General features: G+C 36.7%; 1 protein-coding gene and 1 pseudogene across 1 annotated transcript in view; one reads left to right on the forward strand and one right to left on the reverse strand.

The window, feature by feature from the left end:
* Positions 1-25,215, reverse strand: part of LOC107530253 (ankyrin repeat domain containing 26) — a 108,120-nt gene extending 82,905 nt beyond the window's left edge. Inside the window, exons 1-9 of the mRNA XM_016203938.2 lie at positions 24,938-25,215; positions 21,131-21,245; positions 20,799-20,972; positions 16,743-16,849; positions 13,174-13,247; positions 10,266-10,316; positions 9,014-9,047; positions 6,489-6,561; positions 5-65 (exon numbers count right to left, since the gene is read on the reverse strand). Coding sequence (XP_016059424.2) covers positions 5-65; positions 6,489-6,561; positions 9,014-9,047; positions 10,266-10,316; positions 13,174-13,247; positions 16,743-16,849; positions 20,799-20,972; positions 21,131-21,245; positions 24,938-25,188 — 940 coding nt within the window. The 5' untranslated portion in view covers positions 25,189-25,215. The remainder of the gene's footprint in view (positions 1-4; positions 66-6,488; positions 6,562-9,013; positions 9,048-10,265; positions 10,317-13,173; positions 13,248-16,742; positions 16,850-20,798; positions 20,973-21,130; positions 21,246-24,937) is intronic.
* Positions 3,322-4,065, forward strand: LOC148094245 (DNA-directed RNA polymerase II subunit RPB3 pseudogene; annotated as a pseudogene).
* Positions 25,216-26,595: the final 1,380 nt, after the last annotated feature.

Raw genomic sequence — 26,595 nt, forward strand, 5'->3', positions numbered from 1 at the left:
TTACTTTTTTTCTGGGATTGTTGAATAGCAGTCATTAGCTTTGCTAAGCTGGGCTTCATGACATTCTGGAAAGAAAATCATATTTTTAAATATCAAATTTGATAACAATAATGATAATATTCACCATTACTAGGTGATCTCACACAAAAATGAAATCATTCAGATGTAGATCGTATCCCAGTTCTGCCATTTACTAACCTACATCTTCTCATGGGGTTAGGATTATAAGAGATGACATAGTAAGTCACAAAATGTTACCTTTTTTACCCCTAAATAAATATTGTCCAAAAGCTATTATATTAATTAGATTATAAAATTAATCTCTAGGTAGTTTAAAGTACTACTGCAAAAAATTAACATTAAGAATATTAAGAAGAAGCCAGTTAAGACTCTTAGGAGGGGCAAGACGTAAAATGGTGTGGTCCTTCACCCATGTGTGTCAGATAAGAGTTGGGAGGGATATCTCAGTTGCATTGGTCGGTCTCTCAATGATCAAAGTGTCCCTGATCCACACTGGACTCCCCAGTCCAGAGCACCAGTGCTGGAAAGAGGAGTTCCTAAAGAATCTGGCTTTAAAAATCACTGGGATTTCCATCCAGTGAGACAAAGGGCTGCTAGAGTCCCGGGTGTTCCTCTAAAAGAGTTCACACACACACAAACTTACTCACTGACTGACACTCACTCTGAGCTACAGAACTGGGCAGCAGCTTGAAAAGCATCAGGGACACTGGAGGAAGAACTGAATGGCCCGGCTTCTGGGCAAGGGATAGAGGAGAAGCTCTCTCCATCATTTTTTTTTTTAATCCTCACCCAAGGATATTTTTTTTCCATTGAGAGAATGGAAGGGAGAGAGGGAGATGGGGAGAGAGAGAAACATCGATGTGAGAAAGACGTATCAGTTGGTTACCTCCTGCATACACGCGACTGGGGCCAGGCATAGAACATGCAACCCAGGTACGTGGCCCTTGACTAGAATCAAACCTGTGACACTTTGGGGTAGGGGCCAATGCTCTAACCACTGAACCACACCAGCCAGGGCTCTCACTACCATTTCATCCCTTTGTTTAGCCCTCCCCACACAGAGCGGGCAGGTGCAGGTGAACTCCCAATCTGAGTCTCCATCAAATTCCCCATACCCTGGTGAGTTCTGAGAACCCATCACAGCCAATTCATGCACAAGCCAGAACCTCTCTCTGCAGCTATTATTCACAAGCTGCTGGCCTTGACCCATGCTGTGCACTTCCTTAAAATCTCACCAAGGTCACCCGGCCGGGCGTGGCTTTGCGGTTGAGCGTTGACCTAGGATCCAGGAGATCGGGGTTCAATTCCTGGTCAGGGCACATGCCCGGGTTGCGGGCTCGATCAATGACTCTCTCATCATTGATGTTTCTATCTCTCTCTCTCCCTCTCCTTTCCTCTCTCTGAAATCAATAAAGATATATTTTTTTAAAAAAAGAGGTGTAAACAAAATGTTAAAAAAAAACCAAAAAACTCACCAAGGTCCACAAACTCCAAACAAGCAGCACCTGCCCATGGCATGCCCAGTAACTCTTGCTAAGCAGCCCCCAACCCCAACAGTGGCAGCCAGACTCGGATCACAGCAGAGCTTCTCCCAGGAGCCTCCAAGTCAAGGTCAGGCAGCTACCAACCACACATCACTTTGAAGCTCAGACCAGGTGTCTCTGGGTAAGCCATAAGCAGCAGCTGACAAGGGTCTGCACTGGAGCCCTTCCCAAGAGACCCCAGAACCAACACATCCAGTGACAAGCTTCATACCACACCAGAGCACCACCCAATTAGCTCCACAAATGACAAACCAAAAGGACAGACTCAGCAGGCACCAGAGCCCCATAACAACAAATTTCACTCCATGAGGTTGATCCCCCAACACAACAGCTCATTCACTATAGTGATGACCAGTCAGCCTGAGGGTTAATTCTACCCACTGATGCGGCAACAGCAACCAAGGCTCAAGGAGGGCACACAGAAGCCACATGACAGACACCCCCAAAGCACCGGGCTCAGGTGACCAGGGAGACTGCACCACTGTTCCCCATAGAACACCAACTACATAGGGCCACCCTGCCAAGACTGAGAGACTTAGCAGTTCTACCTAATACATAGAAACAAACACAGACAGACAGCCAAAATAAGGAGACAAAGAAACATGTCAAAAATGAAAGAACAGGAAAAAACTTCAGAAAAAGAAATAAACAAAATGGAGGCAAGTAATCCAGATACAGAGTTCAAAACACTTTATAAAGATGCTTAATGAATTTAAAAGAAGAATAGATGAACTCAGTAAGAACGTCAACAAAAATAGTAAACATAAAAGACATAAAAACCATGAAAAATCGTTAAAACTGAAGAATACAATAACTGCAATGAAGAATACATTAGATAAAATCAACAGCAGATTAGATGATATAGAGGATCAATTCAATGATTTAAAAGACAAGGTAGGGGAAAACACCCAATCAAAACAGGAAAAAAAGAAAAGAAAAGAAATCCAATAAAAATGAGGATAGTTTAGGGACTTTTATGATAACATAAGCATAAGAACATCAGCATCATATGGGTATGAGAAGGATGAGAAAGCAAGGGATTGAAAACCTATTTGAGGAAATAATAACTAAAAACTTCTCTTTCCTGGCAAAGGAAATAAGCATATAAGTCTAAGAAGCATAGAGTCCCCAAAAAGATGAACCCAAAGAGGCCCACATCAAGACACATCATAATTAAAACGACAATGGTTAAAGAGAAAAAAGAATCTTAAAAGCAGCAAGAAAAAAGCAGTTAGTTATATACAAGGGAACTCCCATAAAAGACTGTCAGCTGATCTCTCAACAGAAACTTTTCAGAACAGAAAGGATTGGCACACAATATTCAAAGTAATGAAAAGCAAGAACCTCTACAACCAAGATTACTCTAATCATTAAAGATATCATTTAGAATCAAAGGAGAGATAAAGACAAGAAAAAAATTAAGAGTTCATTACCACCAAACCAGTATTACAAGAAATGTTATAGGAACATCTTGAAAAATAAATAAATAAAAAAGTAAAGACTACATACCTATCAACAATTACTTTAAATGTAACTGAATTAAATACTCCAAGCAAAGAACATAGGGTGGCTGAATAAATAGATTTTGCACAGAAAAAAAACCCCAAAAAACTATCAACAGAAGAAAAAAAAAAAGGCAATCTAATGAATGTGGGAAGGTTTCTGCCAGTGACACATCCAATAGAGATTAATATCCAAAATATTGGGCAGTGCATAATAGGGCTTACGCAGGTGACCGGCCTGGTGGCGGAGCACAATGCCATATGCCAACCGGCGCACAGTGTGGATCACAGAGCTCACTGGGGATAAGGTCAAGTTCATTATTGAGAACATGGATCTAGCAGTGGCCAGTTCTAATCAGAGGGTCTTCATTGCTGAAGTGCTCGTAATAGCCATTGACTGGGTTCAGATTGATGGTAATTTCTCAGTCCTAGTGACGAGTTCATTGCTCACAGGTTTGGATTAATTGCCCTCGCTAGTGACAACGTTGTGGCCAAGCTGTAGTACTCCCGGGGCTGCACTTCATCTCCAACAGCCCCCGCCCGGGTCACTCCAGTGATATCCCAGAACAGAGATAATGACTGCAATGACTATATGGAGCAGGGTGACATCCTCATTGTCAAGCTGCTAAAGGGCCAGGAGCTAAGACTTCATGCCTATGCCAAAAAGGGTTTTTGCAAGGAACATGTTAAGTGGAACCCGACTTCAGGGGTGGCTTTTGAATATGATCCTGACAATGCCCTGAGGCACACAGTGTGTACCCCAAGCCGAGGAGTGACCAGAGTGAGTACTCAGAGTTGGATGAGGGTGTTACAGGCTCCCTTATGACCCTACAACCCCAACAGCAAGCCAGAGAGGTTTTACTACAATGTGTAGTCTTGTGGCTCTCTGCACCCTGAAACCACTGTCCTCTCAGCCCTCTCTGGACTGAAGAAGAAACAGTGATTTACAGACCCATTTAAGCCACGAGATCCAGAGTGACCTCCTCACCATAAACTAGCCACAGTTCACCTGCTTCAGGGAAAATGGATCTGAGCAGCAGCTGTGTTCAGGTTCTCCTGAGACTCTTCTAGCTTTTGGGGTCTGGACAGCTGTTACCTAAACTTCTTGGAAAGCCATCAACTAGATGGCCAACTAGAGAGTACCAACTAGAAGTACCAACTAGAGAGGTAGCAGAGGGGAAGGGTAGGTCACCCCTGGCATGCTTGGTCATAGGTAGATTACCAGGGGTGCCACTAGTATTTGAGGCAGGACAGTCCTTTAATGGACATTCTACATACCTGGCCCTGCCTGTTGACTGCTAGTCCTCTCCCCAAAACCCAGACCTCCCTTCCCCCGCTTCCTAATCTGCCTGTAGGGGTTATACTGCTTTCCTGTTGAAAACCAGAGCTGGACCCTCCTCTTTTGGTCATTTCAAGTCTTAATTTTCTGTCCAAAAGTTGGAATTTCCACAGTTGTTTAGGTTTCTGGTGTTAGGATTGAGTGCTAGAAATCTCAGTAAGGCTGCTACAATTCTAGTCCCTGACCACTGTCAGCATATACTTCACTCAAATTCTCAAATGTCCTTAATTTGAGAACCCTTTGAGGATAGGTTAGACCCTGGCTGTCCCCCCAACACCCGCCACTGCCAAATAAACCCTGTATTCATTCTCTACAAAAAAAAAAAAAAAAATCCAAAATATATAAGAAACTCATAGAACACAGCACCAAAAAGACAAATAATCCAATTAAAAATGGGCAGAAGACCTGAATAAACATTTCTCCAAAAAAGGACATACAGATAGATAGCCAATAGACTTATGAAAAAATGTTCAATGTCATTAATCATCAAAGAAATGTGAATTTAAACCAATTTGAGGTATTATCACACAACTGTCAGAATGTCTGTCATCAATAAAACAGCAAATAACAAGTATTGGTGAAGATGTGGAGAAAAGGGAGCCCTGGTGCACTGCTGGTGGGATTGAAAATTGCTGCAGCCACTATGGAAGACAATCTGGAAGGTCCTCAAAAAATTAAAAATAGATCTACCATATGACCCAGCAATCTCACTTCTGGGCATTTATTCATAGAAAGCCAAAACACTGATTCAAAAAGACATATGCACCCTTATGTTCACTGCAGCACTACTTACAATAGCCAAGATATGGAAGCAACTATAGTGTTCACTGATAGACGCCTGGATAAGAGATGATACATACATCCAATGGAATATTACTCAGCCATAAAAAAGAATGGGATCTTACCATTTGTGATGACATGGATGGATGTAGAGGGTATTGCACTAAGTGACATAAGTCAGAAAGTGAAAGACAAATACCATATGATCTTACTTATATGTGGAATCTAAAGAACAAAGGAAGGGGACAAATGAAAAAGAAACAAACTAATAGATACAGAGAACAAAGTAATGGTTGCCAGATGGGAGTGGGGATTGGGTAAAATGGTGAAGGGATTAAGAAACACAAATTGGTAGTTACAAAATAGTCATGGGGATACAAAATATAGCATAGGGAATACAGTCAATAATATTGTAATAACTATGTATGGTGTCAGGAGGATACTAGCCTTACTGGGAAGATCACTTCATAATTTATATGAATGCCTAACCACTATGCTATATTCCTGAAACTAATATTGAATGTCAATTGTAATTGAAATGAACTTAAAAAGCAACAACACAATTTCTGAAATTTGAAATTTTACCATATGCTTATTAAGAATTTCTGCTTCTAGAACTGGTTATTATTTTAGGCAAAACATGTATTCTTCAATTACATAAATAGCTTTAAATAGACTCTTAATGGAATGATTTAGTGGAATCCCACTGCAAAATGCTTTTCAAGAAAGAATTTAAATTTCTAAATTTACACATTTTATATTACTTCAGTTCAAATGTGGAACCCAGGTTAGAAATAGAAAACCTCTCACCTAACAAGTATATTATACCAAAAGAAATACAGTCCAAGAAAAAAAAACTATATATTATATGACATATAATTTTGGAACTAAGAAGCACCAGGAAGATTTCATGATTATTATGATGAGTAACTGGATCCATTAAAGAATTTATTTAGGCATGAGTATTATAAAAGTCATGTTGGTATGATTTAGAAGTCACTTTAAAAATCCTTATCCTTTACCAAATTTCATATCCCATCTATTGCGGGAAACTTTGCCCCAATATAATTTTTCTATTACTATATATTTTCCATCCCTTTCTCTTTTTCAGCCTCCACCTTCAGTACTTACTAAAAAAAAAAAAAAAAAGCAAAGCATCATATTTCTACAAAAATGGTTGGCTCTCACCAATTTCCCATTACAAACATAAAACAATGATAGGTAGACTACTACTAAATTTTAAGAATAAGTATAACACAAAACCAAATTTAGGAAAATTAATTTCATGAAGGAGCACTTTACCTTGGTATCAAAATCGAAGTCTTCATCATCTGATGTAGGCCATGAATCATCAATGTCAGGGTTGCTGGAAAGCCTTTAGAGTAAAAATATCCAACAAAAATAAGTGAATTCATTTCTTTAAAAGAGCAACCAAAAAAATGAAGTGAAAGGTCAGTTATCTGTGTATTAAATGAAGTTTCTTGATATAAATGTTGGCCTGTTTTTGAAAAAGCTTTTAGTTACTCATTTCTGCTTCCACCTTTCTCCCAATCTATGAACTATTCAATAAAGACACCCTTAGAAAAAGTGACAGCCAATATATTGGCAAAGCCTGAAGTTAATTTTTCACCAAAAGCCCTAAAGGCTGAATTGAAAATCCAATAAAAGGCTGACATAACTTTTGCCTCCTGAACTGGAAAAAATCTGATAACCTAAATCAAGGTAGAAAGATACACTGTTTCTTCTCCATTGTCTGTCCTTGGTTCAAAGATTAATCTATGCCAGTCAAAAATGGCAGTCTTGGTTCTTTAGGATGGAAACCACCTAATAAAGGGACTCCATTTCTTCCTTTTACCCTAAAACAGTACAGGTAGTTCCTTGACATGTTTAAAAATTAAATGTCCAAATGTCGAAGAACAAATTTATGTGTTAGCCTTCCCACTCCCCAGATCACTCTTCTACTCTTCTGCAGGCTCCACGGAAGTCTCCAACTTTTAAATCTTCAGCCTATGAAAGTACAAACTCCTGAAATAAGGATGGGCTCAAATGACCAAGAATAGGAGCTCTCTATTTCCCTGCTCCTGGTAAACAAACTAAATGGAGTCTCAGTGATCCTCTCATAACATAGGCATGCTACCAACTATCCAACTCCATTATTGATTTGACAGCCAGTCCTGCTCCTGCCCAACCCTCCATGCACATGGAAAGCATATCAGCTAACTGGGAAAAGAGGTAGAAGTGAGAAGACACCTGCCTTGGGCCATAGATCTATGTAGTTCAGCAACCTCCCGTCCCCACTCTGTAAGACAGAGTTCAGAGAGATGATACTATAGTCCTGTTTGCAATAAAAAGAATCTTTCCAGTGGCTCAAATTATTTTAACATCTTTCTATGAAAACCTTGAATTTTGCTAGTTCCTCCAATTAAACAAACGAAAGATCGGCAACCTCTTCAGAACTACCTTAAACCCTTTGTTTTAATCTGCCTTTCTAGACAACTCCCAACATCCTGTGGCCTTCCTTGTTGTACCCTACCTTTAACTCGTCATAAACCCCAAAATTCTGATCTCTTTTCTAAAACCCATATTCCTATCCCAACCCAGTGTTGTTCCTCTTGAAACTTGAATTTACCTGCTAATTTCATTCTTATCTTCTTCCACTGCATTCATTAAATCCACTCCCTACTTTTCTATTATTGAAACAGTTGCCTACAGGATGATAAAGAAAGAAGAGTACTAGGCTTAGAAACCTGAATTTACATCTCATGTCCACCACTTACCATTTCCAAATAAGTCACTTTAGTCTCTTTAAGTTTCAAATTCTCCATGCAAGCAACTAGTTGGCCAGGATGTTCAACACAAGTTGAAGTACTAGAGGGTGTTTTGATTAATTAATTGCTAAGATTCCTTAAACTCCTGAAATTCTATGTGCTTTTGATTCTACCTACAGAAAAACGGAGAATACATAGCTGACAGAAGTGGGAAAAAATAACACAATGAGAGAAACACCAAAAACAGCAGAGAAGAAAATAAAAATTCAAAAAAAGTCATGGAAGAAAAAAGGACTCTAGGAAATAAGAAAACATTTTATACAACTAGGCAAAGTTAGTAGCCTGAAAGGAAAAACAGACTGGAAAGTCAGTGAGTACAGAAATCAATTAGAAATATTCTCTAAATAGATGCTGAATTCAGTTAACATAACATGGTCTATACACAGCTATTCTTCACTTACAGAAAAATAATTCAAGAGAAGAGATATCATTATACCTAGAAACACTTGCCTGATTAGGCGTTGCTTGGGTAAAACCTTTGGTTCTGTGGCCATAGCTAACTGAGAAGTACCCTAAAATCTTTGATGGGAAAAACAAAGTACTAGTTACCACTGCAATTGTCAAGTATAGTAAGACAAATGCTTGGACTAACTGGGCTTCTTAGGAAAACTTTAAGTCAGAGTTAACATACAATTAGATTTGACTTTCAGAGTTGATCTGATTTGCATCTGTTATCTAGATGCTAGTGCTACTTATCAGTATATGTTGAGGGAAAACGGAATAGATTTGGGAGCCAAGCAGGTTGACGGTGAAATCATGGGTCAGCCACTTGTTAACTATGGAGTCATGGGTCAATTAATCAACCTCCCTGAACCACAGTTGCCTAATTAATGAAAAGTAGGCTATAAGAGCACAGCTACTTTGCAAAGATATTGTGATGACTATATAACACATGTTAATTACATAATATAGTGTCTAGCCCAGGGTAGAACACTCAAGAAGTGTTAACTTCTTTTCTCTACATTCCCTTAGTTAACATATAATTTTTAAAAATCCTACCTCTTTAAAGAGTCTTCTTCAGAGCTCTCATCCGCTATTAAAAAAAAGTAAAATACATTTTAAAACAACAGTAGAAAAGTACAGGATGTTAAAAGTACCAGACTAATTCCTTGTTAGAAAGTATTCCTTTGGGACCATACCTAAAGATTATACTAGAGTGAATATTAATGGTGCTATTGGTAGGCCATTAATACATTAAGAATGTTTACTTCCCCTCCTTTATGTATATCAAATGCAAGAAAAGAATAGGCTCTATCATAATTTGATACCTACAAGAAAACTGCTATTTACAATGACGATACTCCTAACCCAATCTCATCAGACTGACAGAAAATGTTATCATTAGTAGAATTAGTGTTGTAAATTAACAATGTCAAACTTAAATAGCATGATTTTTCTGGAATCCTTCCATTAAGAGCAGATAGAAGAGAGTATACTTATTTTGCTGTAAGACAATAAATACAACTTCTCCAGCTCTTCAGTGAAGACTAGCCAGTTTAGAATGAAACACTGTATCACAAGGAAGCTTGGTCACTAGGCAATTATACTTTGCAGCACAGCACAACATAGGAAACAGATTCTTTCTGGCCCTATTTCCAATTGCAAGATAAATATGACACAGTTTGTGATTCCAGGTGTATAAAGTATAACCCCTTGAGACTGTCTCCTTCCATTGCTAGAGTCTATTTGGACCCACCTCATAGAGCAGGGTGGTCCAAAGAGTTAGTGCTCTGCAGTAGTGCATGAGGTCCCTTTTCTCAACCCTCCCCATTATGTGACAAATGCGTAGAGAAATCATGCTTTTTCAGCTTGTAAGGCATATGTCATCAGATCCTATGCTGATGAACAACAACAAACCACAAAGGACAAAGAACATCTTGGATAACTACATTCAATTACCTCGGAATTTTAATTTTATAAACATTCAAAAAGATATCTACTGTATGATTCCAACTATATGACATTTAGGAAAAGGCAAAACTATGGAGATAATAAAAAGATCAGTGGTTTCCAGGGGTTAAGAAGAAGGGAGGGATGACTAGGCAGAGCAAAGAAGATTTTTAGGGCAGTGAAACAATTCTGTATGATATTGTAATGGTGGTGTCACTATACATTTGTCAAAACCTACAGAATGTACAACACTAAGAGTGAACCTTAGTGTAAATGATGGACTTTGGGTGATAATGATGAGTCACTATTTAGGTTGATGTGTTATACATGATGACAGTCAGAAAGTTATTTCACAGAATACCTGTCCTTGAATTTGTTTTTCTGGATACTTGTTTTGGAGATTCCTGTAGATCTATATCCATTTGAATAAAGGCATGAAAAGGATAAATGAAATGATGTCAGAAAATAATGTGAAACAAGCAACAATCCTATTTTAATCAAAATAAAAAATAAAGAATTCTAATGACTGACAACATGTTCTATAATATGAAACTTCCTATAAAGAAAATAAAAACGTCACACTGCCAATTTTCTCTAACTAAGCAGGGTTTAATTTCTTTTTATAATAGTTGTGAATTAATCAAGTAACTGGGATAACTACAGAAAAACAATAATTACCATATACAGAATAATAGTGTACTAGTGATTACAGAGTTTTTTATTTGTTCCTAATTTTTTCTTAATTTCTTATTAAACTAAAAACATAGCTCACCTATTACAGGCAGTTGTTGACATGGACAAGTTGAAAAGTCAAAGAAATGTCATCTAAAATGTAGGATGAGTTATCCATGGATATTCCATCAAACTCAACATGTATGGGAAAACACTGGTCTTTCCTGTTGACCTGTTGCTCTTCTCTGTTCATGTGATACAGCCCTATTCTTCCTGTCCAATTTAAATGCCAGTGCACAACCTGGAAACCTATGAATCATCTTAGATTTCTCTCTTCCCGCTAACTTTTTACATTCAATCATCACTAAAATCATATTAACTGTAGCTCTTTTCTGTCTCTGCTTTATTTTGCCACTGACCCTGCCCTAGTCAAACATCTTAACAGATGGGAAAAACAAATAGACAAACAAAGCACTACCAACTATTATTGCTATTTCTTAAATGAGTAAGAGTTTTTAAGCAAAACAAATAGAAAAATACATAGGCCCAGAAAAAGACCACATTTTAAAATGAATAAATTGAGCTTCCTGACTTTTTTACTTCAGCATGGATGGGTGAAAACTTCAAAATGGACTGATGCTAGTCCAAGGAAAATTCTACCCACTTTTTTAAAACTCTAATTCTTCATCATGCATTGAAAGTGTCTGGCATGTATTATGCACCAATGAAAAATGAATAAATAATGATAATTATAAGCTCCTAGTGGGCGCTGGCACCTAGTGAGCACTGAATAAAATAAATAATAAAAATGACAATGATAGTGACAACCTCTTGGAGGGCAGGGACTGTGTTTTTAAAATGTCTGAATTCTGCAACATCAGAATAACAGTACCTAAAAGACACATAAGAGTTAAGTAGCAAACCATTAAGCAAACGAATGAATGAATTTTGAAATTTTCTTTGAAAATTATATTTAAAAAAAACCCACAGAAATAAACCAGAGACAGCTCTATGACATTATAAGCATCTTAAAAGCCAAAACTATTTCATCTTTGTGTTTCCTGTAACTTGCAAAACCAACCTGCACAAGTTCTTTGATAAAAGTCTACTAAGTCCAAGGTGTCTTCATACAGTTCAGATTGCACAATGAACTAGGTGCCATATATGGGTAGCACAGTAGCACTTTTGTTATTGTGAAACACTGTTGTACTTTTATTATAATTTGTTGAGTCCCAAGTTGGGCTATTTGAATATTTATTATGATTATCTTTTGACTAATGGCAACAGAGTATCCTGTTCTAAAGAAATTACAGTGTCATGACAATTATCCAATAAACAGAAGGAAACATCTTGTTCTAATGAAGTCAACGTATCTCATTCTGTTTTGATTTATATGAGGAATGAAGTTGATAACAGCGAGAGTTTGTTGATACAATATGTAAAATAACCTATGCTTCTAAACAAGGCACTGCCTTTCTGACTTCTGTATTATTGGCAGATAGTAGCTTTAAAAAACAATCTCATTGGGCTGGGCTGGGAGTGGCTCAGCGGTTGAGCATCGACCTAGGATCCAAGCGATAGGGGTTTGATTCCTGGTCAGGGCACATGCCCGGGTTGTGGGCTCGATCAGTGACTCTCTCATCATTGCTGTTTCTCTCTCTCTCTCCCCCTCTCCTTTCCTCTCTCTGAAATCAATAAAGATATATTTAAAAATAAAAAATTTAGCCCGGCCGGGCGTGGCTCAGCGGTTGAGCATCGACCTAGGATCCAGGAGATCGGGGTTCGATTCCCGGTCAGGGCACATGCCCGGGTTACGGGCTTGATCAATGACTCTCTCATCATTGATATTTCTCTCTCTCTCTCTCTCCCTCTCCTTTCCTCTCTCTGAAATCAATAAAGATATATTTTTTTAAAAAATTTAAAAATAAAAAATTAAAAAAAAATAAAAATAAAAAACATTCTCATTGGGATTGCTGAACACTGGCTAAGTTTTGTAGTTCTTATTGTTTGCCATTTGTTTGTGGTACCAGGAAAGTAGAATTAAGTTCCTAGTTTTAGTTACCTTTTCAGTGAGACAAATCACTATGTAACAACAAGTATTAATTTACTAACTGTAATCCATTTGCTATAAAAAATAAACAAAAGATCCATTTTTATAAAAAGTCCAATTTGTTATAATGCGATTATAAAGAGAGCATACAACATCTTAACTTTAAAATCCTTTTTCTTGGGTGGATGTGGGTTAGAAGGGGTCAATGGGGGGAAAAGAGGGATATCTGTAATACTTTCAATAATAAAGATAAGTTTTTCAAAAACAAAAAAAATCTTTTTTCTTTTTTACATAAAGATATCATATAGGATTTTAGGAGACTTGACTAAAAAAATGAATTTCTTTTCAGACAATATTGCCCCAGATTTTAAATTACCTACAATTAACTTTTTAAATAATTCTGAATATTAGACTATTAAAAAGAAATTAAGAAAAACTATACATGCAATTTACACATTTTTTTTTTTTTCCACTGCTCTTTCATTATCTTACTCTTACTTGATCTACAGTAGGACCACCAAGAGTAATTCATTATCAGGCGTCTTACCAAGGCTTTTGCTACTTTCAGAAGACTTTTTAGGTCTCCTTTCTTCTTTATATTCAGAAGTTACTTGTTGATTGCTGCACATAAAAAATGGTGATAAATAATATTACTATATTAATACTAATATGAAAAATATTTTTCAAATATATTAAATTCTTAGAATAGTTCATATATCAGAGCTTGTATTAAAACTTTAATTATACCATACACATCAAATTTGTGAGTTCTACTAACTTTTTATTAAGCATGTAATTTAAAAAAAGTAATGTGAAACAGTCATGATTTGAGGGCAGTATAGCTCAGTGAGTTAATTAGCTTGACATAATGGCAAGTGTCTTGAACTCACATCCTACTTCTATAACCAACAGTTATTTGTTCTCAAACAAGTAACTTTTCTTTGGCTCAACATCCTCCTCTACAAAACAAGAATCTTACTGCCTTATTTTACAAGGTTGTTAAGATGATTAAATGAGAGAATACAGCAAAAAGAGATGCTCAGAGAAACAGTAAAACAAAGGAAAAATCTGTTCATGAACTTTGTTGAAACTATTTTGGAATCCCAAATAAACCCCAATGTGGGTTTTCCATAGTTTCTAACATTTAAATATAGCAGTTTTCAGAAAATGTTATTAATTTTAGTTATTAGCTGTTCTTTCTTTGTGTTTGTAATTCAGGATATCTCAGCTATTATATAACTTGAAACTAAATTTATTTATAAACCTATTATGTCATAAAGTTAAATAACAAAATGCTCCCCTATTTTTGTAGCTAATCATACCAATGACAGAAAACTAACAGAAGTGAGGACCTGGCCTAGATTACTACTATCCCCTTCTCTATCTGCTCAAACTTGAACTAGCAGATCTTTATGAAAATGATACTTAATCTCCCTGTCCACCCCCAATCATTTTGGAAGATATAATCCTACTTGTCACATGTGGATACTGATGAGTCATGGATGGGCCTTAACAATTCTAATGCCCAATAACCTACTTCTGATTAGAGCTTTCTCTTCACTGGCTTCCATGTGAGGCCTAATTTAAAATATTTTGAAACCTGAGGTAAATTCAAGTGACTTGAGAAAGTTTCATTATTATAACAAAGAGATCACTTGAGAGGCCAATCTGAATTATGGAATCTCAGGCAGGTTGGTGCCTAGTACTCTAGGAAAGGCAATATGGGACCTTCTACTACCTAAACAAAGATGCACTACAGGATATAAAGTGACCCTGGGGTACAGATCTAGTAACAAAGGAGAAAGGAAAGTCTGTTTTTTTTTCTGCAGTATTATTTGAACCTCTCTGACAGCTTAGAATGGTTCCAACTAGCACCTGCTAGCAGAAAAAAACAAGAAGCTCAAAGGGTAACTCAACCGTGAAGGTCAGGGCTAAGATGAGCTCCACATAGGTTTTCCAGTGTGGGGGGAAGGCTGTGGGTGGCTAAAGTTAGGAGGCCCAGCTGCCAATACAGGGTGCTGGTATTTGGAACAGTGGCTGAGCGTACAAGCATATCTATGTAAACTAAAAAAAGCTGTGACTTTCAAGTCCAAGTGTGAATCAACATGAAGACTCAGAAATCTGGACCAGCAAAGGCAACCTGGGAACAAAGGTCAATGACAATAGGACCTGTTTCAATAGCAACTCTGCAGCAATAGAACCAATGGAAACAACAGAAAGATTCTCATCTGTCCTTTTTTCTCTCTCCATCTGACTTGTGAAAGAAGATTGTCTCCCTTGGACTTAGGGAATCCTTTAGGTTCTTGAAAAATTCAAGGGGGAGAGTACAGGAGATAGCTCCCAGAAAATATAGATTTTTCTACTAAACTGAACACTTTAAGACCCCAAATAACTAGTTAGAAAAATCAGTTATTTGTACTCCATGCATAAGGGTTCTACCTGGAATGAAATATTGTTAGGATTCCTAAGGATAAAGGTCTTAAAAATTTTGAGATAAAGAATCTGGCCCATTGCTACTTCTAACTAGTCTAGCCTTTTGCTAGGTTTTTGGCTGATGATAGAACTAACTTACTGCCATTCCCAAACTGCCTGAACCAAACTATGAAATCTCACCTGTTATATAAAAAGTAACAATGAAATTATTTTAAACCTCAATTTAGTGATTACTAGCATTTTAATGTAAACACTTACAAATTAAAACCACTAACAAAAGCATATTCTTCTGCAGCCCACCCATAGTTCGTTATCTTGAGCGAGGACATCAATATCTTGCTGAAGAAGCCTGACTGTATCTGTGGACTCATCATTTACAGCAAGCATGAGGACTGTATATATAACACAGAAATCACTTCACCCTCAGGAACTTCAATACGTTATTTAAACAGCTACATTGATATATGTTACCAAGTTAATACCCTGTTTATCTGTGTATTGACCATTTGCATGCTGAAGTGTTCATCTTTGTAAATTACCTCCAAGGCTAAAATAAAGGGACAAAAAGGAAGCCTCTTGTCCCACTTGGATACTGCATAGTAGAAGCTGCTAATTTAAAGTCCTCAAACAGATAAGGAACTATGCTGAGGTCACTAATCTGAAGTAGATGAAGATTTAAATGAAGAATTTTCTGTTTCCTCCTTAATCTGATATATTGTATTTCAAAGTCAGCTAGAAGATAGGTAAGTGAAAGCTATCTGGCAGGCTTAAACAATAATATTAATAATAATTATAAGAATAATAGTCATACTTAGAGTTAATGATGCTGATAAGCAAGTGCTAGACACTAAATTAAGTGCTAGATAATCTTATACACAACCACTCTGGAAAGATATAGTATTATTCTTCTTTTTATATCAGGAAACATATTTGGTGATATAAGTAATGTTCCCAAGGTCACACCCCTGGCAAGCAGTGAAGCTAGGCATTAAACCCAGTGTTCTGTGACCTGAAAGCCTGTTTCTTCTTTATCACCCTCCTATGACTTGTGTTCATTAATGGAAAAGTTTGTTCAATTAAAGTCATCTTTCTTCCTTGTACCCATACCAATTAAAGATAAAAACATCAAAATATACTAGAAATGAAAAAGGATACAAGTTGATGAGCCACAGTACCTGGTAGAGGTAATTCATAGTTACTTAGCAATAACCTAATAACATCAGTATATATCCAAGGAAGAAATCTAAAGCAACGAGTCATCCAAAAACAAAACCAGCTCCTTTTTATGTTTAATATACATCTTTTATGGAAAACTATATACAAAGTAAAGGTAAAAAAAAAACCTGTGAGAGAGGCTAGGTCCACTATTGTATCATGAAGTAAACTAACAGAATCCATACAATGAAAAACTAATAAATCCCTCTAGCTAATATAAGACCATATGAACAAAAGAATCAAATTGCAAATGCCATCAGTCAATATTATAAATGAATATCAATCCTGCAGTATTCTGTTCTTCCCGTTGCCCAGTCAGAATGATTGCTTTTCTACTACCTGATGATGTGTTGATATTTTTCACTGAATAACTGTAAATTAATCCTCTTTTTCTTAATTTAATCCTTCTGACTTGAGTAATCCTTACCACTCTTGAACAGTACTAGGTTTAAAAAAAATGAACTGTACCTTTCCATCTGATCGACTGCATGTGTACTTGCACCTCTATTTACTAAAAATTCCACCATTTGCTCTTTGTTTTCACTTTTAGCAAGTGAAAGTGGTGTGAGGTCATCCTGTAAAGCAGCAAAAACAATTTATAAAATTACATATTCCAAACTGAATTTTAAAACTTATAAAAGATCCTCTGAACTTAAACATATAATATAGAAAGTAAATAAAAAATATTCCCTTCCTTCTCACCCCTGTGCTATCGCCAGCTGTTCCTTCCCTTTAAAATGCACTCCACTCCCTCCTAACAGATTAACTGCAACATCATTCTCCAAAACTCACCTCAAACATCTACAGTAACTGGTTCAAAGAATCTTTGTTCCTATCACAGTATATATCATGCTATACTGTCGTTATTTTATTGCTTCCCATCTAAACCAAGAGCTTCTTGAGGGCTGAGGCTACTTTTTTATCTCTGTATCTCCAAACTATAAAACATAGTAGGAAATGCTTTAAGTATTTTTATTGAATAATAATCTAAATTACTAACTCTACAGTAGTTTTTTAAATTATATTTCAAAGAATATGTACTTTACCAGAAGTTCAGTATTATGCTCCAACAGAAAAAGGGTCCAGAAAGACTACCTGTGTTTAAGAAATATTACAAAACTCTGCCTGGTATGCCTAGCATTAAAAAAATGTTTAACTTGCTGAAGTCCCGATCTGATAATAGTTTTCTGTGGAAAACATTAACATTTGAAAAATTACAGAGTTTCAGGGATATAGTTTTGAGAGCATTTCAACAAAGGTGAAGGTTTTCTCCAGGTTATACACATTTGCTTGATTCTCTTTTACCAATGTTATCGGGATCCCAGATGTCAACATCAATAACTCCGGCTCCAAAAGGGTCTCTAAAAAAATTGGACTGTAAATTAAGGTAGAGGCTTCAAAAGAATTTTGATTGCTTATTACTAAGTGGTCCATGGGTTTTCTTCTATTATGAGATAATAGCTTTTTATCTTAGCTGTTAGAAAGCTCAATATGAAACTATATTCTCAATTATGCTGATATTCCTGGCAACCTAATGAATATATACTTTTTTTAAAAGATTTTTTAAATTGATTTTTTAGAGAAAGAGGAAGGGAGAGGGGAAGGAAGAGAGAGGTACATTGATGTGAGAGCAGAAAATTGATCTGATGCCTCCTGCACGCCCCCTACCGGGGATCAAGCCTGCAACCAAGGCTTGTGCCCTGACCAGGAATCGAACCAGCAACCCTGGTTCGATGCCCAATCAAGAGACATCGGCACAGGAGGAATATGTACTTTTAAAAAAATTGTTTTTATTCTGATTCCATTTTAACTGCACTTAAGATTATTTTATATTTGAGGCAAAATATAAATAAAAAATAAAAATATAATGGCTTATCAATAAAAATCTTAACACTGATGTATATAAATTATTTTCTGCACAATGAGAGCTACTAAATCACTTGCATTTTTGAAGGACAATTCTGAGAAGAAAGATATTATACTGTCTGGAATATGCATACCCTATACGACTCTAACCATGATTAACATCATAAGACTTACAGACATTCCAATGAGAATATGATTGTTTATAGGACATATAAAGAAAAACAGTTTTTTAAAACAACCAATAAATTCTAACTTGAAAAACTCAATTCCATTCTTAGAGATTAAAAGAAAATATATATTATAAATTAATGTAAATGGTATTGAATATCTTTAAGTCTTCAATAAAATATACTATAAAATAGGAATTGTAAACTCAAGTGCTTACAGAGGCAAAGTAGGTGACTAAGTAAGTGAAGAATCTAGGTAGGGACAGCAGCAAACTAGAGAACACATGTGAAAGGGGCAGCCTCTGCACAGCATACTGAAGAGCAGTAGGGGTTTATGGGGTGCCAGATCTGAATCTTTAACAGAAGCCTGAAATTCAGATTTTTACATAAGTCTCCTAAATTTTAAATGTTGGCTCAATTTATGGAGGCAAACTAAACATATCCAGGGCCCACATTTAGTCTGGAACCCACTTATGTTTTTATATTTGCTGTATTTTTAAATGGTCATGTATAAAGCAAATATTTGTATGTTAAGCCTTTCCTTTCATTAGTATCATATGTTTTACCAATATTTTTGGCCCCCATATGTAATAAAAATCATTATTTAGACTGATAATACCCACTACAAAAATTGTGCTAATACTTATTAAAGCTACAATTGATTTGTATTTATTTCTCCCAGATTGTTAATCAAATTGATAATTAGTTCACAGAACTGCTGAAACTAAATTATTAAAGCAATTCTCATCTGTATTGTTACTAATGTCATGTTTTCTTATGTGTTTCTTTTTTAAATAGTTTATAGTTTTTAGAAAGAGGAAGGGAGAGGGGTGAAACATTGATGTGAGAGCACAACATCCATCGGCTGCCTCCTGCACGCCCCATATGGGGATCTAGTCAGCAACCCAGGCATGTGCCCCCACCAGGAATCGACCCGGCAACCTCTTGGTGCATGGGTTAATGCCCAACCAACTGAGCCACATCGGCCAGGAAGGTTTTTGATGTTTAAAACTGCCATCCTGATTATGCCAGGGCTCTGTGAAATTAACAGATTTTGCCAGTAGATATCAATAATTTGTCAATAATTTTCCTTATAACTTCTCAAGTGAAGAGGTAGAAACAGCTGAGTCAGGCCAATATTCCTGGAAAGGAAAGAGTTGAAGGAAGTATCATCTATCAAATTCCAACTCTTCTAGAGATTGCTAAAGTTTATGGGATCTGTGAATTTATACATTACACCTATCCATTCAGTAGTTCTTAACCAAGAATTATATCAGAATCTCAAGGAAATAGTTCTAAGTACATATGTCCAGGCCTTATTAGATTTACTCAATCTAGATCTTCAGGGAAGAGCCTAGGCTTGTAAACCTTTTTAAAGTTCCTCAGTTGATTGTGATTCACCAGCACAATTCTAGCTTAGAACTAGCGCAGCACAGTCACTTTAGTCTCATCTCAGCAGCACAATTTCTATTATAATGTAAAATGCGTTGTTTTGTTTGAGATTTGAGACAAAGCCTAGTTCCATGGAAAATTTTGCTTTATTGTGTTGTTTTATATTAATTAAAAACAAACTCGGGTATGAAAAATATTTTTAAAAGAGTTTTTCCTCTAACAAATTGTGTTTTCACAAATATTTGTCATAAGGGTATAAAAAAGAGTTGTATCTTCTACTGCTTCTTCAGAGTGTCATGTAAAGTGAAATCTTAGACGATTAAGTTATTTCAAAATATCTTCATTCAAGGAATGCTTGAGCTTCCAAATACGTAAAATTGACCCTACCTGTGTCAACAAAGGCCGTTCCTGTCAGGGTTGCAGCGGTGAGAAGTAATGTATGTCCAGAAGAGAGAGCAGGTGAACAGCTTTGCCATCACTTGCTCCCTATGTACAACTACAACCCCACTGAGGAGCTCCACGAGGCTGAGCAGGAGCTATGCTCTGATGTGGAAAACCCCAAGGTGGTATGAGGTTGGCAGAGTGGCTACGAGCACAAGTGGAAGCCCTCGCTAGATGTCAAGACATGACTTGACCCTCTTGCCACAATCTTCAGAACCTTGGGGTCCTGAAGAGTTCAGGGCCTGCATGCTGCTGCTTCCCCTTCCCACTTGCACTCACCCAGCTCCCCCTGCAAGTACTCCCACCCATCCCCAGCAGCACCCATTTCCTAAGCCCCCGCCTGCATAGCAGCCAGCCCTCACCAACATTTCACTCCCCCAGGCCTTCAGTCTTTTGTGGGTTCTGTGCCAATCACTCATGCCCAGGCACTAACAGGAAGTTCTTTCTTCTAGGGTGGAAAGGTAGCTGGAAGACAGAGCTTTGCCCCTTCCATGGACACCACATTTCTCCAGCCCTCCCTGACTTGGTTTTGGATTGTTTCCATGGTGACAGGGCCTGATATATTGTATTTAGTGTATGCATGAGAAAGAAAATGTTTGTGGCTAAAATAAAAACATTTATTTCAAATATTTTGTAAATAAAATTAGTTGGTTTATACCTTGTTTCTCGCTTCAATATTTGCCTTGTATGAAAGCAGCTTTGCTACTATAGCTGTATTTTGACCAAGGACGGCATAGTGAAGAGCAGTGTTGCCATCGTTGTCCATTATATTTGGATCAGCACCATGGTCTAGCAGAATAGCTGCACATTCCTCTTCCTGGCATTGTATGGCCTGTCAGAATTATACCAAGAGATGGACTGTAAATTCTAGGAATTCAAAGTAAACATTCCACAAGTTTCACCAATAACTTATAAATAAGATCAATTCATTTATATTCTAAGTAATTAAATCAAATCCATCTTATGTTGATACAGTTGGCTACTACATACCTTAATCAGAGCTGTCCTGTTTTCATTGTCACAGAGGTTCAACAGGCATTTTCTGTCTGTTAGGAGAGTTACCACTCCAGGATGACCAAGGGCACAAGCCAAATGTAGAGCAGTCCTATGAAAGTGAGAAGACTCTTTAGGAACTTACAGTGGACTATCTCAAAACATAAAACTGTTCATGTAATTGTAAACATTTATCCCGATGCCTTCAAAACAAATATTTAGTTTTCTTCTGTAGACAGTACAATATTTATTAGTTCTTGTTACTCACATTAATGAAGGAACAGCCTATTTGAATAGGGGATGACCTGGGAATTCAGCTCAACTTGGGTCTGATCCTATTTTAACTGTCACTGATTAGTTATCACTTAGCGTTTCTGAACTTCAATGTCCTCATCAACAAAATGGGGATAAAAATAGTTGTGATCTCACAGAACACCACTATTTGCTTAAATAAAAAGCTAAGCAATGTTTACTACAGTTCCTAGCACAAAAAATCTCAATAATTGTTAGATTATATTATTGTAATTACTGTTATAACTTTACAAAGACATTTCAATTAAGTAAAATTATATCATTGTACCTACTTTGCAGATGTGTTTTAAGAATTACAAGTACACTGTATTTCAATGATTCTAAGATGCTTATTTTCTCACATTTTAACATCTCTGACACTGGATGCAATTTATAATTCAGAATATCTTATAACTATAATTGGCAGCATTTTTAAAAAAAATTCTTACTGGTATATAAAATATTGGGCATCATACCACCCATGGTGCCTTACATTAAGTGAAGTAATGGTAAATACAAAAGACTTTCTGCAGTTCTAGTCAAATGGTTGGTATTTAAATCACTTTTAGTTCTTAAAAGCATTATGGGAAAAGAGGACGAAGATAACAAAACAAAAAAATAATTTTTTTAAACAGTAACTTTTACTTTGGTCTTCAAGAAACTTTAAGCCAAAGGAAATTCATGATTCAAATGAATAGGGATGGCTCATTTTAGTCAATACTTACAGAGTATGAAAATCAGGTATTTCCAATGATCAATATTAGTATTTAATTCTATTATACATTTTCAAAAGGGCAGGTAAAGGGTATCTTTTACAATTTCCTACCTTCAGAAGTACTTTTGTTTGAAAGGGCAAAGAGAAAGCTTCAACTGAAATTAGGTCCTAATACTTCCATTTTAAATTTCTTATTTTGCTCATACTGGGCAACATGAAGTTTTTAAGAATGAAAAGGGCCTGAGAGGCAGATTGAAAGGGTCCTGAGTACAATATATCTGCTACATAGATATTCAGGTTATATTTCATGAATAAATTGAAAGAATGAATAAATATAGTTGGAGACTTCAATATTTTTAAAGAAAACTTTTATAAACTAAAGCAATATTTCTGCAACAGTAATAACACATATTTGCTATTTTTGATTTTTGTTGTCATAAGAACACAACTGAAATGATTAATTTATAATCATTTATATATTATATATAATAAAGTAAAAAACATATTTGTATGATTAGATATATACATACACTCTACAGGCACAGATAAAAAGATTCCTTTTCCTTCTGAAGAGGTTAAAAGTTGTCAGAAGATGCCAGTCCTCAAAAACATTTAAAAAAATAGAAAGAGAGAATTTTTGTCTGTGCAAGATTTTTTTTCCCCCTAAAATATATCTTTATTGATTTCGGTGAGAGGAAAGGAGAGGGAGAGAGAGAGATAGTAACATCAATGATGAGAGAGTCATTGATCGGCTGCCTAGCCCGCAACCCGGGCATGTGCCCTGACCGGGAATCGAACCCCGATCTCCTGGATCCTAGGTCGACGCTCAACCGCTGAGCCACACCAGGCCGGGCAATCTGTGCAAGATTCTTATTTCTGCTCTTCCCCAGGATTATTTCAATCATAATAAACTTTTACTAGAATTTCTATACATGTTCATTGTAGAAACCAGATTTTTTAAAATGGAAGAGAAATTCTCACTTATAAATGTTCATAAATAAATTTTATCACATTTTGCACATATTTTTGGATAACACAAGAGGATAGTCTTTGCGTATGTATAATCAAACTGATTTTTATCTCCCTTCCTGATCTACCAAAGTACATCTTTGCATGTCAACATACATCTATTATCTATACCACCTTCAATGGTCACATATTATTCCATTCTATGGATGCACCGCAATTTTTTAATAAAATCCATTTATATGAGTTCTTAATACACTGCTCTTTTGAACAGTGCTGAGAAACACAAATTGTAACTTACCTAATTATTTTATAAAGATATTTTAGTATAAATAGAATTAATGGGTAAAAATAATATATATATTTAAAATGTGGTACTTATAAACAAATTGTCTATTTGAAAAGTCAAAAGCAACTTAAACTTTAAGCAGCAGTATAAGTACCATTGCTGGTCATCTTCACAAACTTTGTGGAAGGAAAACGGTATTTCACTCCTCTTTCAATGTAAATTTCTTTTTTTACCAGTGACACTAAATTATTTTTTCCTATGTCCATCGGTCGGTCACTTGTAGATAAGCTAAAAGAACTTTGTCCAATTTCAAATTAGAGTTTTTTTCTTGTTGATTTCAAAGTCTTCTCTATAAAACAAAGATATACTTTTTCTCCAATATGCATATGTTGTAAGTATTTTGCAAGTACATTTTCTTTTCCTTTGTTAATACTATCTGGTATACAAAGGGTTTTAATTTTTTATATAGCTCAATCAACCTCCAGAAATCTTGCTTTTGAAGTCTTTGTCAGCTTAATAAATATATAAATAGGCATTTATGTTTTCTTCTGCTAATTTTCACATTTTGTATATTTGAAATTTTTAATCTGTATTTTTTCAACTGAAACTTATTTTTGTGAAATTAAAATCTAGCTAGTTTTCTCCAAATGCTTAACAGTTATTTCTCAACCATTTATGAGTAATTCATCTTTTCCTATGAACATGAAATGTCAACAGTATCAAGTTCTAAAGTCTTACATATATTTGGGTGTCTGGTCATTTCTATTCTGTTCCAATCATTTGTCTTTTCAGCTATCAGTAAGCAAAATTTGTGGAAATTTATAGCACATGTTGATATCTAGAAGGGCAAAACTTTACTAGACAATAATTTTCTTAATTTCATCACAACGATAAAGACAGACAGCATACGCTGTCACACAACTCAAAATTTTTAAAACCGTATTTTTATTTAGTTTATGGAAAATTAATAAATATAGGAAGAGCACACATTTTGAGAAAATGAGTCTTCCTATTGAAAATTACCGCTATCTTCTCGCTTCAAAGTTTCCTTCTGAGGTCTCTCAATAAAGAACATAGATGTACAATGATATAAAATTGTTACTGGATTTCACCTGAAGAATTTTTAGACCAGAAGTTGATTTATGATGGGAATTCTCTCTCTCATTATGCACTTTTCTACAGTATATAGTATCACGGTATAAAAAGTGAACATCAAATATAAAATGCTGTATTAGTTAATTTCGTTTCTATTATTGACACGTAGTTAAATCACTTTTAAACTGTCAGTAAAATGTTCTGTAAGAGAAATTAAGAGTGGGTCCTTAAGTTTTTGTTCTCGCTGCTCATAAAGTTGGCCTGAGCGCCAGGCCTCACGTAAGGGGTCCACCGCCGAGGTGCTGCGGGGCCGCGGGGGGAAGGCGGCCGAGCTCCCGGCGGACAGGGGGCTGCGCGCCACCCGGCTGAGCCCCGCACGCGAGCGCTCCTCCGGTCCGCCCCGCCTCCTCCCGTTCGCTCCGGCCGCGGGCCGCGCAGTCCCTATTACCTGTTCATCTTGTCTCTATCATTCAAGCCATTTATCCGGAGCAACAGAATCTGCTTCACTTTTGCTACGTTGCCCACGCTGGCAGCTTTGTGGATCTTTCCCAGATCTTTGTCTCGAATGTGATACCCGGGCTGCGAGGTGACTCCGTAACTGCTCCTGAACCTGTCTCCCATGCTGTTCCTCACCGGGCTGCTGGACGAGCCCAAGGGCGACACGCCCTTCCTACTCCCAAAGCCAAAAATCTTCTTCATTGCAGATGGCCTGAGAGCTTCAGAGAAGCCTCACCTTCCCCTCAGCTTCCCGCCGCTTCCTCAGCCCAACACGACAGCTCCAGATAAGAACGGCCTCCCGCCGCAGCGTTCCCGCGGGGCGGCACCGCGGTTGGAAATCTTTCAGCCTGCAGTGATTATAACCAAGCAATGCCCCTCGACATGCAACTGCGCTTGCGCGCCCCAGAGCAGACGTCACTGCGCGTGCGCACAAAGGCCAGCGGGCCAAAGATACCCAGAGCGCATGTGCAAGGTGCAGATGTCTTAAAATCTCGGCGGTCGCTTGCGGGCCCTGCCCGGTCGGGTTCCAGCGTTGGTGGTAGTTGGCCGAGTGTTGCGAGACGTCTGGAAACGTGACTCACCCCAGTGAAAAAGCAGTGTCTGCCTACACTGGGACTGGAATGGCGTGGAACTTACGGATTCCAAAGGCCCCGTGCCCCATGCAGCTCCCCTAAAAAAATAATCTATAAATATTTTTGTCCCTCGGTTTGTTTCTCTTCCACATCCCTCTGAGCCCCAGCCAGTCTCCAAAGAATTCAGCGGATGCAAGAACAGAGAAGTGTTTCGTTGTTTTAGAAATTGTGGCAATATATGTCTACAAGTGCACATTTATGAGAAACAAATGCATCTTTGGATGAAACAAAAGCACACTTCCGGATGCTTCTTAAACCTCCCCTTTGGCCCAGCCTTACATTTATGTTTACTTTTTTTTATTTCCCCAATTAAATCTTTAACCAATCCAAGATTTATTTTGGAGAATGGAGTAACATTTAAGAACTTAAAAAAAAAAAAAAGGCTATTCACATGTTACAAAACATCTTTTCCCACCTAGTTTAAAATACACTTTATTTTGCATTAAATTCTTGGTATGCTTTTTCTGTTTCTGGGTTTTCTGTTCTGTTCCATGAATGATCTACTTCTTGCAAAAGAACTCCAGTATTTTAACTTCTTATCCTTTTCAGTGTTCTCCTGGCAATGTTTACCTTGAAATTATTTGAGGTAAATTTTAGTGAGATTTTTATTTTAATTAGGTTGAGAATTTTAGCTGAGAATCAATCTCTTGAATCAGTGTATCCAAATACATGTTATGTCTCTCAATTTATTTAATTCTTATTTTACGTCCCTAATTAGCTTTTGATAGCTTTTTCCTTATGTAAATTCTTCCTACTTCTTGATATATTTATATCTGGGGATTTTTCATTTTCTATCGTGATGGTATTTTTTCTTATAAATTGTAAATTATTATTGTTTTTATATCTGTGTTATTTGACAAACAGTGAAGAATTTTTTTTCTCTTTTTTTAAAAAGTTGATTTTAGAGAGAGGAAGGGAGAGAGAAACATTGATTGGTTGCCTCCTGCACGCGCCCTGACTGAGAATTGAACCCTAA

Source organism: Miniopterus natalensis, chromosome 1 (assembly GCF_054644295.1).
Source record: "Miniopterus natalensis isolate mMinNat1 chromosome 1, mMinNat1.hap1, whole genome shotgun sequence".
Classification (NCBI taxonomy): Eukaryota; Metazoa; Chordata; class Mammalia; order Chiroptera; family Miniopteridae; genus Miniopterus; species Miniopterus natalensis.